At 43.8% G+C, this 12,576-nt stretch overlaps 1 protein-coding gene across 2 annotated transcripts in view; it reads left to right on the plus strand.

Annotated features, from left to right (window-relative positions):
* SNRK (SNF related kinase) overlaps positions 1-12,576 on the plus strand; it is a 114,549-nt gene that overhangs the window by 53,946 nt on the left and 48,027 nt on the right. The window contains exon 2 of one of the 2 annotated variants that reach the window (XM_063922316.1): positions 11,476-12,161. In XM_063922316.1, coding sequence (XP_063778386.1) covers positions 11,573-12,161 — 589 coding nt within the window. In that variant the 5' untranslated portion in view covers positions 11,476-11,572. Of the gene's footprint in view, positions 1-11,475; positions 12,162-12,576 lie in introns of those variants that run through there. The other variant, XM_063922317.1, reaches the window with a different exon arrangement.

The following is a 12,576-nucleotide window of genomic DNA, read 5'->3' on the forward strand; positions in this document are numbered from 1 at the left end:
GCCCCCTATGTGATGTAAAATAGAAAAAGAGAGGTGATGATCATCTTTGAAAACAGTAGGTTTTCCCTTTCTTTAGTCATGTGTTTTCATTTGTCATTTCTGCTGACAGCACTGACATCTGTGCCGCCTCACCCCCTCACTGAACTAGTGTTTGGAAGAATGTTGTATTGTGGTCACCCTAAATGATCTCTCAATGCGTCCTTAAATAGAAAAAACAAAAAAAGTGTTTTTGTGATCCCAATGTATAGATTTTTATTTTTTATTTTTTTGTAAATACCAAGCTGCATGGACATTCAGGGTTAATAGCGGATGGCAGATTTAAAACTGGCTGAATGTCAAACATATGAAGTACTATAGATAAAATGAATCCTTCCTGCAGCCTGCTTTATATGTGCATGGTCAGCTGACTTATTTTAGTAACCGTTTCCTCAGCCTTCTACTTCATACATAGGTTTGGGGTGTTTTTTCGTTCTATGTACTACTCTTCCTTTTTCCTTTTTTTTATTTTTTTTAAGAAAAATCTCACTCCAAAGCGTACATACTGTAATGTCTCTTCCGTAATGTTACTCTTCTCTACTTAACACAACTCAGCAGGTCTCGCCTGCTTCTAGGTATACCATGTTACTCTACCTTTTGATTATAGTCTTGCCCACTTGATTTTTAAGAGGCAGTAATGTATCTCACATTGGTGTAATTCCCATCCATATACCAGGGTGGTTGCTGGCCTCCTGTGATGTTTCACAGTCACTTTTTCATAAATAAACTATAAATAGCCCTTATTATAGACTCCATCCCCAGGTAGTATTGCGTCTGTTACTACCAACTTTAGGTTCACTCTGTCGTACCCACACTGTTAGCGAGTTGGAATCTGCAGTATTGAGAAAAGTAAACCTATACTATGGCCGGTATCCTGTTAGGTGCAATCCTTTTTCAGATGATAAAAAAACAGCCTGATTTTTGACCGGTGGTTACTGCACTATCCAATTATAGGCCGTTTATATTGGGCAAAAAAGGCCCCACAATCGTGCAATAACATGTGGGATGCGGTATAAATTCCCAGTCCAATGTGTTATCGCAGCTCCGATGGCTGCTTATCACAGATTATGCTTCAGGTGCCAGAGTAACCTGAAGTATAACCCCCTGATAAGTGCCCCTGTTCATACAGAAATCCCGGGAATTACCTGGCATTTCAATGATGGATAGTTTTGCCGGTCTCTGTCTGACACCCCCCCCCCCCCCCTTGCCCCTCCCCCTTCCTTTCCCACAGAGAAGCAAATTACCGGGTCAAGAATTTCTACCTGGTAATTTTGCGGATCAAAGCGGTATTTCCTCAGTGTGGAAGGGTCAGCCTGGGTCGAAATTCCCGGGTCTCCATCCCTGGTGAATTCCTGGGTCGAAGTCCTGGGAATTACAACCCGGGTTGATCCCTTCACACAGCAAAAGGACCCGTATTTTCCAGCAACTTGCTGGGTAGAACTGCTTCACCCGGTAATTTCATTTTCTGTGTGAAATGGGTATTATTGGGGCTACAGTCATGTATCAGGGATATACCGCACAGGAGAATGGTAGAGTATAAAGTGGATAATGTAATAACCAAAATACAATAATAAGAGAAGAAAACAACGGTTTTCTAATTTATCTTCGATTTGGTGGTGCACCCAGAGTCAGTATTGAAACATGCAAAAGGAAAAAAGAAAAGAAGTCTTCTTTTCTTTTTTCCTTTTGTATTATTGGGGCTAATTAGATAGTCCCAGCCGAATCCATTAGCTGTGATAAATAACTGCAGCTAATTGGTTATTGGCCTAAGTGTGTATGTATACAGGTGGTCCAGATAGGAAAAAAAAAAATGGGGGCATATGTAGTAGGGTCCGAGTTTGCGGTATGCCGGCCGTTCTCTGACCATATTACATATGCTCCCTTGCAGCCTATAGGAAATTGTCTGGAACAATATTTAGGAGCCATGAAGATATTATTCCTTACTATTGCCATAACTACTTTGTGTCCCTTTCACTTGATACAACAGGCTAATACATTTTTGAACTTGCAGTTACTGAATTTCTGTTACGATTATACTACTATATAAGTGACATTTGTCATGAACGTGGTTGAATCGTCTAACATTTTTTTAAAGTAGAAGCATAGCTAATATTTAGTACCAGGTAATGAAACTTACATTCTATAAATATAAGAACTTCACATTGTGCAAAGCCAAAATTAGAAAAAAAATAATCTGAGAGGAAATAGGTGGTTGTGTGCTGATGATCCTGGAGAGCTAGGCCAATAGACCTCCGTGAGTTGCAAATGTTACGTCTATTGAGGTGAATGCTTAATTATTGTAAGAGGATGTACTACAGTATCTTGTACTATCATGTATAATCTTTTATTTATAAAGCACTGACAATACGTATGCTGTACAATGATGGGATCATGACACAAGCTATTACTTGCAAAGACATGAAACCTAAGCTAAAGATGTGTATGTAGATATGAATGTATAATGTTTTGTAGCGGGATACTTTTAATTCATGGTGGTTTATCTTTTGTACATTTGCCGCACCTAAATATATATACAGTGTGTGTATAGATATATATATCTATATCTAGCTCTCTGCTTCCTATGGGAAGGTTCATAGCCGCCCACTCTGCAAAGAAGACGCAGATGCTTTGACTCTGGAAGAATGAAGTGAATGTAAAAATAGCAGTTAAACAGGATGATATGAATTCTTAAGTCAATTGCATTTCTGTGTCAGCAGTCTGTATATATTCTCCCTGTTTTACAGCTAGTAAAACTTCAGTTAACTGCCTCGGTGCCAGATTCCTACCCCACTGTTTACATATTGAAGTTGGCCATTCTGTTTTACGATAAAATAACAAAAAGAGGTGACTTGCTTTACTTAAAAGCTGTGAACGCATTTCAGTATACAAGTAGTTATTATTTTGCAAACTTTTTTTTTTGTTTTTTTTGTTCCATGATTGTAAACTGGTTTAGTCTAGTCTGGCCAGGCATGGCTAATGTCAAAACAGGCACAGTTTTTTATTTTTTATTTTTCCTATTGCATTTTGTGGAAGTTTTACCATTATTACCTCAACTCCCTGTGTGTATTTAATAAATAATATAGAATGAAGGTAGTATTCCTATATTAGTGCTCACACACCAATCGAAATACACCAGAATATAATCCTCAAAATAAAATGAGTAACACTAGATTGGTAGCTCCGGCTTTTTGTTACAGTCTGCAACTATTAGCCAATTGATCTCAAAACTTGGGTTTACAGTGTAGCTTTTAAGAACCCAACCGCTTGTGTGAAAGTTAAAATTTTGTGTACCTAATTATGAAGCGACAAGGGCTTATCTAGAAGCTGCACATGCCAACAATGTGGCTTCACTGAAGACTTTCCTGGATTTGAACCAATGTATGGGAATATTTGTCATTTAGCATCAAGTGTTCTAGAATTAGAGAGCGGTAGCAAACATGCCATCACTGTGCAAACAGTAACTTGAACATTTAACTGAGATACATAACATTTCTCTATCGTCCTAGTGGATGCTGGGGTTCCTGAAAGGACCATGGGGAATAGCGGCTCCGCAGGAGACAGGGCACAAAAGTAAAGCTTTCCGATCAGGTGGTGTGCACTGGCTCCTCCCCCTATGACCCTCCTCCAAGCCAGTTAGATTTTTGTGCCCGGCCGAGAAGGGTGCAATCTAGGTGGCTCTCCTAAAGAGCTGCTTAGAAAAAGTTTAGCTAGGTTTTTTATTTTACAGTGATTCCTGCTGGCAACAGGATCACTGCAGCGAGGGACTGAGGGGAGAAGGAGTCAACTCACCTGCGTGCAGGATGGATTGGCTTCTTGGCTACTGGACATCAAGCTCCAGAGGGACGATCACAGGTACAGCCTGGATGGTCACCGGAGCCGCGCCGCCGGCCCCCTTACAGATGCTGAAGTCAGAAGAGGTCCAGAATCGGCGGCTGAAGACTCCTGCAGTCTTCTAAAGGTAGCGCACAGCACTGCAGCTGTGCGCCATTTTCCTCTCAGCACACTTCACACGGCAGTCACTGAGGGTGCAGGGCGCTGGGAGGGGGGCGCCCTGGGAGGCAAATGTAACCTATATAAAGGCTAAAAATACCTCACATATAGCCCCCAGAGGCTATATGGAGATATTTAACCCCTGCCTGATTTCTCTAAATAGCGGGAGACGAGCCCGCCAGAAAAGGGGCGGGGCCTATCTCCTCAGCACACAGCGCCATTTTCTCTCACAGAAAGGCTGGAGAGAAGGCTCCCAGGCTCTCCCCTGCACTGCACTACAGAAACAGGGTTTAAACAGAGAGGGGGGGCACTAATTGGCGATATAAATATCTATATAAAGATGCTATTAGGGAGAAACACTTATATAAGGTTGTCCCTATATAAAATTATAGCGTTTTTGGTGTGTGCTGGCAAACTCTCCCTCTGTCTCTCCAAAGGGCTAGTGGGTCCTGTCCTCTATCAGAGCATTCCCTGTGTGTGTGCTGTGTGTCGGTACGTGTGTGTCGACATGGAGGAGGACGATGTTGGTGAGGAGGCGGAGCAATTGCCTGTAATGGTGATGTCACTCTCTAGGGAGTCGACACCGGAATGGATGGCTTATTTAGGGAATTACGTGATAATGTCAACACGCTGCAAGGTCGGTTGACGACATGAGACGGCCGACAAACAATTAGTACCGGTCCAGACGTCTCAAAAACACCGTCAGGGGTTTTAAAACGCCCGTTTTACTTTAGTCGGTCGACACAGACACAGACAGGGACACTGAATCCAGTGTCGACGGTGAATAAACAAACGTATTCCTTATTAGGGCCACGCGTTAAAGGCAATGAAGGAGGTGTTACATATTTCTGATACTACAAGTACCACAAAAGAGGGTATTATGTGGGATGTGAAAAAACTACCATAGTTTTTCCTGAATCAGATAAATTAAATAAAGTGTGTGATGATGCGTGGGTTCCCCCCGATAGAAAATTATGGGCGGTATACCCTTTCCCGCCAGAAGTTAGGGCGCGTTGGGAAACACCCCTTAGGGTGGATAAGGCGCTCACACGCTTATCAAAACAAGTGGCGGTACCGTCTATAGATAGGGCCGTCCTCAAGGACCAGCTGACAGGAGGCTGGAAATTATCATAAAAAGTATATACACACATACTGGTGTTATACTGAGACCAGCGATCGCCTCAGCCTGGATGTGCAGAGCTGGGGTGGCTTGGTCGGATTCCCTGACTAAAAATATTGATACCCTTGACAGGGACAGTATTTTATTGACTATAGAGCATTTAAAGGATGCATTTCTATATATGCGAGATGCACAGAGGGATATTTGCACTCTGGCATCAAGAGTAAATGCGATGTCCATAACTGCCAGAAGATGTTATGGACACGACAGTGGTCAGGTGATGCAGATTCCAAACGGCACAAAGGTGTATTGCCGTATAAAGGAAGAGGAGTTATTTGGGGTCGGTCCATCGGACCTGGTGGCCACGGCAACTGCTGGAAAATCCACCGTTTTTACCCTAAGTCACATCTCTGCAGAAAAAGACACCGTCTTTTCAGCCTCAGTCCTTTCGTCCCTATAAGATCATATCTGCCCAGGGATAGAGGAAAGGGAAGAAGACTGCAGCAGGCAGCCCATTCCCAGGAATAGAAGCGTTCCACCGCTTCTGACAAGTTCTCAGCATGGCGCTGAGACCGTACAGGACCCCTGGATCCTACAAGTAGTATCCCAGGGGTACAGATTGGAATGTCGAGACGTTTCCCCTTCGCAGGCTCCTGAAGTCTGCTTTACCAAGGTCTCCCTCCGACAAGGAGGCAGTATGGGAAAAAATTCACAAGCTGTATTCCCAGCAGGTGATAATTAAATTACCCCTCCTACTACAAGAAAAGGGGTATTATTCCACACTATATTGTGGTACTGAAGCCAGAAGGCTAGGTGAGACTTATTCTAAAAAATTTTTTGAACACTTACAAAGGTTCAAATCAAGATGGAGTCACTCGGAGCAGTGATAACGAACCAGGAAGAAGGGGACTATATAGTGTCCCGGGACATCAGGGATGCTTACCTATATGTCCCAAATTTGCCCTTCTCACTAAGGGTACCTCAGGTTCGTGGTGCAGAACTGTCACTATCAGTTTCAGACGCTGCCGTTTGGATTGTCCACGGCACCCCGGGTCTTTACCAAGGTAATGGCCGAAATGATGATTCTTCTTCGAAGAAAAGGCGTCTTAATTATCCCTTACTTGGACGATCTCCTGATAAGGGCATAGTCCAGGGAACAGTTGGAGGTCGGAGTAGCTCTATCTAGGATACTGCTACAACAGCACGGGTGGATTCTAAATATTCCAAAATCGCAGCTGATCCCGACGACACGTCTGCTGTGCCTAGGGATGATTCTGGACACAGTCCAGAAAAAGGTGTTTCTCCCGGAAGAGAAAGCCAGGGAGTTATCCGAGCTAGTCAGGAACCTCCTAAAAACAGTGCATCATTGCACAAGGGTCCTGGTAAAAATGGTGGCTTCCTACGAAGCAATTCCATTCGGCAGATTTCACGCAAGAACTTTTCAGTGGGATCTGCTGGACAAATGGTCCGGATCGCATCTTCAGATGCATCAGCGGATAACCCTATATCCAAGGACAAGGGTGTCTCTCCTGTGGTGGTTATAGAGTGCTCATCTTCTAGAGGGCCGCAGATTCGGCATTCAGGATTGGATGCTGGTGACCACGGAGCCCAGCCCGAGAGGCTGGGGAGCAGTCACACAAGGAAAAAATTTCCAGGGAGTGTGATCAAGTCTGGAGACTTTTCTCCACATAAATATACTGGAGCTAAGGGTAAATTTATAATGCTCTAAGCTTAGCAAGACCTCTGCTTCAAGGTCAGCCGGTATTGATCCAGTGGGAAAAACATCACGGCAGTCGCCCACGTAAACAGACAGGGCGACACAAGAAGCAGGAGGGCAATGGCAAAAACTGCAAGGACTTTTCGCTGGGCGGAAAATCATGTGATAGCACTGTCAGCAGTGTTTCATCCCGGGAATGGAAACTGGGAAGCAGACTTCCTCAGCAGGCACGACCTCCACCCGGGGGAGTGGAAACTTCATCGGGAAGTTTTTTCCACATGATTGTAAACCGTTGGGAAATACCAAAGGTGGACATGATGGCGTCCCGTCTGAACAAAAAACGGGACAGGTATTGCGCCAGGTCAAGAGACCCTCAGGCAATAGCTGTGGACGTTCTGGTAACACCGTGGGTGTACCAGTCGGTGTATGTGTTCCCTCCTCTGCTTCTCATACCTAAGGTGCTGAGAATTATAAGACGTAGAGGAGTAAGAACTATACTCATGGCTCCGGATTGGCCAAGAAGGACTTGGTACCCGGAACTTCAAGAGATGCTTACAGAGGTCTTATGGCCTCTGCCGCTAAGAAGGGACTTGCTTCAGCAAGTACCATGTCTGTTCCAAGACTTACCGCAGCTGCGTTTGTCGGCATGGCGGTGGAAAGCCGGATCCTAAGGGAAAAAGGCATTCCGGAAGAGGTCATTCCTACCCTGGTCAAAGCCAGATAGGAGGTGACCGCACAACATTATCACCACATGTGGCGAAAATATGGCGTGGTGTGAGGCCAGGAAGGCCCCACAAAGAAATTTCAACTCGGTCGTTTCCTGCATTTCCTGCAAACAGGAGTGTCTATGGGCCTCAAATTGGGGTCCATTAAGGTTCAAATTTCGGCCCTGTCGATTTTCTTCCAGAAAGAATTGGCTTCAGTTCCTGAAGTCCAGAAGTTTGTCAAGGGAGTATTGCATATACAACCCCCTTTTTGTGCCTCCAGTGGCACTGAGGGATCTCAACGTAGTTCTGGGATTCCTCAAATCACATTGGTTTAAAACCAGTCAAATCTGTGGATTTGAATCATCTCACATGAAAAGTGACCATGCTCTTGGCCCTGGCCTGGACCAGGCGAGTGTCAAATTGGTGGTTTTTTCTCAAAAAAGCCCATATCTGTTTGTCCATTCGGACAGGGCAGAGCTGCGGACTCGTCCCCAGTTCTCTCCCTAAGGTGGTGTCAGTGTTTCACCTGGACCAGCTTATTGTGGTGCCTTGCACCTACTAGGGACTTGGAGGACTCCAAGTTGCTAGATGTTGTCAGGGCCCTGAAAATATGTTCCAGGACGGCTGGAGTCAGGAAAACTGACTTGCTGTTATCCTGTATGCACCCAACAAACTGGGTGCTCTTGCTTCTAAGCAAACTATTGCTAGTTGGATGTGTAATACAATTCAGCTTGCACATTCTGTGGCAGGCCTGCCACAGCCAAAATATGTAAATGCCCATTCCACAAGGAAGGTGGGCTCATCTTGGGCGGCTGCCCGAGGGGTCTCGGCTTTACAACTTTGCCGAGCAGCTACTTGGTCAGGGGCAAACACGTTTGCTAAATTCTACAAATTTGATACCCTGGCTAAGGAGGACCTGGAGTTCTCTCATTCGGTGCTGCAGAGTCATCCGCACTCTCCCGCCCGTTTGGGAGCTTTGGTATAATCCCCATGGTCCTTTCAGGAACCCCAGCATCCACTAGGACGATAGAGAAAATAAGAATTTACTTACCGATAATTCTATTTCTCGGAGTCCGTAGTGGATGCTGGGCGCCCATCCCAAGTGCGGATTATCTGCAATACTTGTACATAGTTACAAAAATCGGGTTATTATTGTTGTGAGCCATCTTTTCAGAGGCTCCGCTGTTATCATACTGTTAACTGGGTTTAGATCACAAGTTGTACGGTGTGATTGGTGTGGCTGGTATGAGTCTTACCTGGGATTCAAAATTCCTCCCTTATTGTGTACGCTCGTCCGGGCACAGTACCTAACTGGCTTGGAGGAGGGTCATAGGGGGAGGAGCCAGTGCACACCACCTGATCGGAAAGCTTTACTTTTGTGCCCTGTCTCCTGCGGAGCCGCTATTCCCCATGGTCCTTTCAGGAACCCCAGCATCCACTACGGACTCCGAGAAATAGAATTATCGGTAAGTAAATTCTTATTTTTCTTACATGGCAGTTAAACCCTGATTGCTTGGTACTTTATCTCTGTCTAAGTTATCTCCATCCAAGGCTTCGTAAATAGACCCCAGTGTTTGAAGCAAAATGTATTTTGTGTGCCAATAAAATGTTCATCTAAAAACTACTCGAAGTTGGCATGTTTGGTGCTTTTTTTTATTTTTTTTTATCCTAGGATGCTGGATTAAGTATTTTTCATAAATGAATAATACTGCTTTTTAAGTATCATACGAATATTCAGTTCCAAAATATAACACCATAAGCACCGTCTTGTATCATTACTCTGTAACGATAGCTATGATTATTTTTATTTTGTTTTTCATCATTGAAGGAAACTCATCAGAACGAACATTAATTAATCTTAGCTAATGATTACTTTTGTTCACCGAGTGCAATACAGCAATACTTCATTTAAACACAGACTGAGTTACCAGAGCTTCTTATTTGAAGAGAACAGACAAGCATTGATCTGAATAAAAATTCTTCTTTGGTTGGTACTTATTGTACCTTATTATAGAGACCAAAAGAATCCAACATGCTTGGTGTGTGTGTGTGTGTGTGTGTGTGTGTGTGTGTTTTAACACATACGAACCTTGTCTTCTTATCTTCTAACCAGAGCCGTCTTACCAGCAGTGTAGGCCCCTGGGCACAGCAATGCACTGGGGCCCCTACCCACCCATCATCGGTAGGGGTGCTATCAGCGGCAGCTTTAATGTCCCGCGGGGGGTAGGGGGGTTCTATCTTTCGCTCAGCATGTAGGACCTGGAGAAATAATTTCTGCTAATTATGCCTTTACTGCACAAATGGGGCGGGAAGGAGAACGCTAAACTGTAGAAGGGGGCATTGCGCTGAATGAAGGGGCCCTGGTACATGACTTGCAGGGTGGTATGGGGTGTTTAATACACAGGGGAGGGGTGGATAGTGGAGTGTGCTCAATATTCATCATTTTTCGGGGGTCAGGGCAGCTTGCTTTACTGCAGATGTCTTCAGTTCCTGGAAATAGATTTCTTAGCTTTAATGGGATAAAAAAAAAACTAGAGTCCCACCTTTCACGAGGTACTGGGGACTTGGGGATCACAGTTCAGGAGTCGGTGCAATCCACCAACAAAAAATTAAAACTGCATATTAGGTGTGTGGAGCTGGAGCAGGGACCAGCTGCTTGAAGGCTGATATCTCTGGTTCTGGGTATAGTGCAGACAAGCTGCCCATGTCCACTGAAAGGGGAGAGTCCCAGATTTTGGAGTATATCCTCAGAAAAACTCTAATGGGCCCTACACACTGGCCGACATGACTGCACGATATGAACAATCTCGTTCATTAATGAACGAGATAACGTTCATATCGCGCAGTGTGGAGGCTCCAGCGATGAACGATGTGCGGTCCGCGCTAGTTCATCGCTGGTGTCCCGTCGGCTGTGCATGCAGGCCAATATGGACGATCTCGTCCATATTTGCCTGCAGTTCTATGGAGCCGTGTGACGGGGGGAGTGAAGTAACTTCACTCCTCCTGGGTCAGCGGCGGATCGGCCAGTGTGTAGGGCCCTTAAGTCGGACAGGACCAGAGAAATCTGGCTGGGAAAAACAATTAACAGGCTTGGATGGGGACCACTGCTTTGAAATCGGATATCTCCGGTTCCCCAGGGCCGATTTTCAAAAATCTGGTACCCCTGGAAATAAGGGACCCTCAGCTATCAGCCTAGGGCCCTTTTACTCATGGGGCCCTTGGGCAAGAGCCCATTGAGCCCATGCGAAAAGACGGCCCTGCTTCTAACCTTATAATTTACTTTTAGAGCTTGTCAAGATGCCTATTTGTATGCACATTCAGTGTATCAGTGTACACACAATTCATCCTGATTATTGTGTATATCGTCAATACAATATATACTTTTTGCACCCATTTGTTAACATAACAAATGTGCGGAAGGAGTTGGGACGTTTAATGGTAAAGTGTTTTTTTTATGTTTGTTTTTTGAATGAAGTTCCCTAATCTAGTACACTGTAGTAATCCGTCATCTTTTTCATGGAACAGACAACATTGATTTTATTACCAGCTTGAAGGGTAGATCCCAATAAAATCATACGCTACAATTATGAAAATATATGCACTTTTAGGGCCATGGAACATAATTAATGCATGATTAATAAATATACATAATCTCTGGAAACATGTAGCTTTAGGGCAGGAAATACATCTTGTCAATTTAAATTTGGGGTAGCAACATATTGTACAGACATTCTCTGCATTTATTTGCCTTTCAGCTACTTATGACCTTTTTTTTAAAGTAGTACTAAATGTAAATTAAATATTACTGTAGTTACATCTTTGCCTAATTCGCTTTCTAGAGGAGCATTTAAATATTGTTTGAATCCAAACTTCATATGTAATGTATTTTGGATTTTGTTTTCCAGATGTGCTTGGCAGTTGTGAAAATGCATTCCTTGCAAGCTTCGGATATTCTCTTATGAGAAACACCTAGCAGACAACGTTTAAGGTTTCTGGAACAGCATGGCTGGCTTCAAGAGAGGATATGATGGGAAGATCGCAGGACTTTACGACTTGGATAAGACTTTGGGCAGAGGGCATTTTGCAGTTGTCAAGCTTGCTCGTCATGTCTTTACAGGGGAAAAGGTAGCTGTGAAAGTAATTGACAAGACCAAATTAGATTCTCTTGCTACCGGCCATCTTTTCCAAGAAGTCAGATGCATGAAACTGGTGCAACACCCCAACATAGTCCGTCTATATGAAGTGATTGACACACAGACCAAATTGTATCTCATTCTGGAGCTTGGAGATGGAGGGGATATGTATGATTACATCATGAAGCATGAGGAAGGTCTCAGTGAAGATTTGGCTAAGAAATACTTTGCTCAGATAGTTCATGCTATATCTTACTGCCATAAGTTGCATGTAGTGCACAGGGACCTCAAGCCAGAGAATGTCGTGTTCTTTGAGAAGCAGGGACTTGTGAAACTAACTGATTTTGGCTTCAGCAACAAGTTCCAACCTGGAAAAAAGTTGACAACTAGTTGTGGCTCACTGGCTTATTCTGCTCCAGAGATACTGCTTGGGGATGAATATGATGCTCCTGCAGTTGGTAGGTGTTTAATTTGTTTTCACAAAAGTCTGACATACTGTTTTTATTTATCTTGTATTATGAAGCTATTATTTTTATGTATACTGGTAAGTAACTAGCTCCTGGCGTTTCTCAGGACTTTATTCATGTTGCAGGGTTCTAAGAAGTGTCAAACAGCTTGTTCATTTCCAAATATCTGTCAATGAGAACTGCTAAATACCAGTCGCACTAGTGTTTCTGCTGTAGATTGAAGACTGACTTGGGATCGCTGCCTATCTCCAGCCCTTATTCCATTTATAAATATTTAAAAAATAAAATGTTCTAGTTCATTATGAATACATGAAGCCTAGTTGTTTTATGGCCGATCACCCGAAGTACACCTACTGTCCACACACAGTGAAGGCAGCTATTTAGGATAATGTGGCTTATTAACTTA

The sequence above is a fragment of the Pseudophryne corroboree genome, chromosome 5 (genome assembly GCF_028390025.1).
Source record: "Pseudophryne corroboree isolate aPseCor3 chromosome 5, aPseCor3.hap2, whole genome shotgun sequence".
NCBI lineage: Eukaryota > Metazoa > Chordata > Amphibia > Anura > Myobatrachidae > Pseudophryne > Pseudophryne corroboree.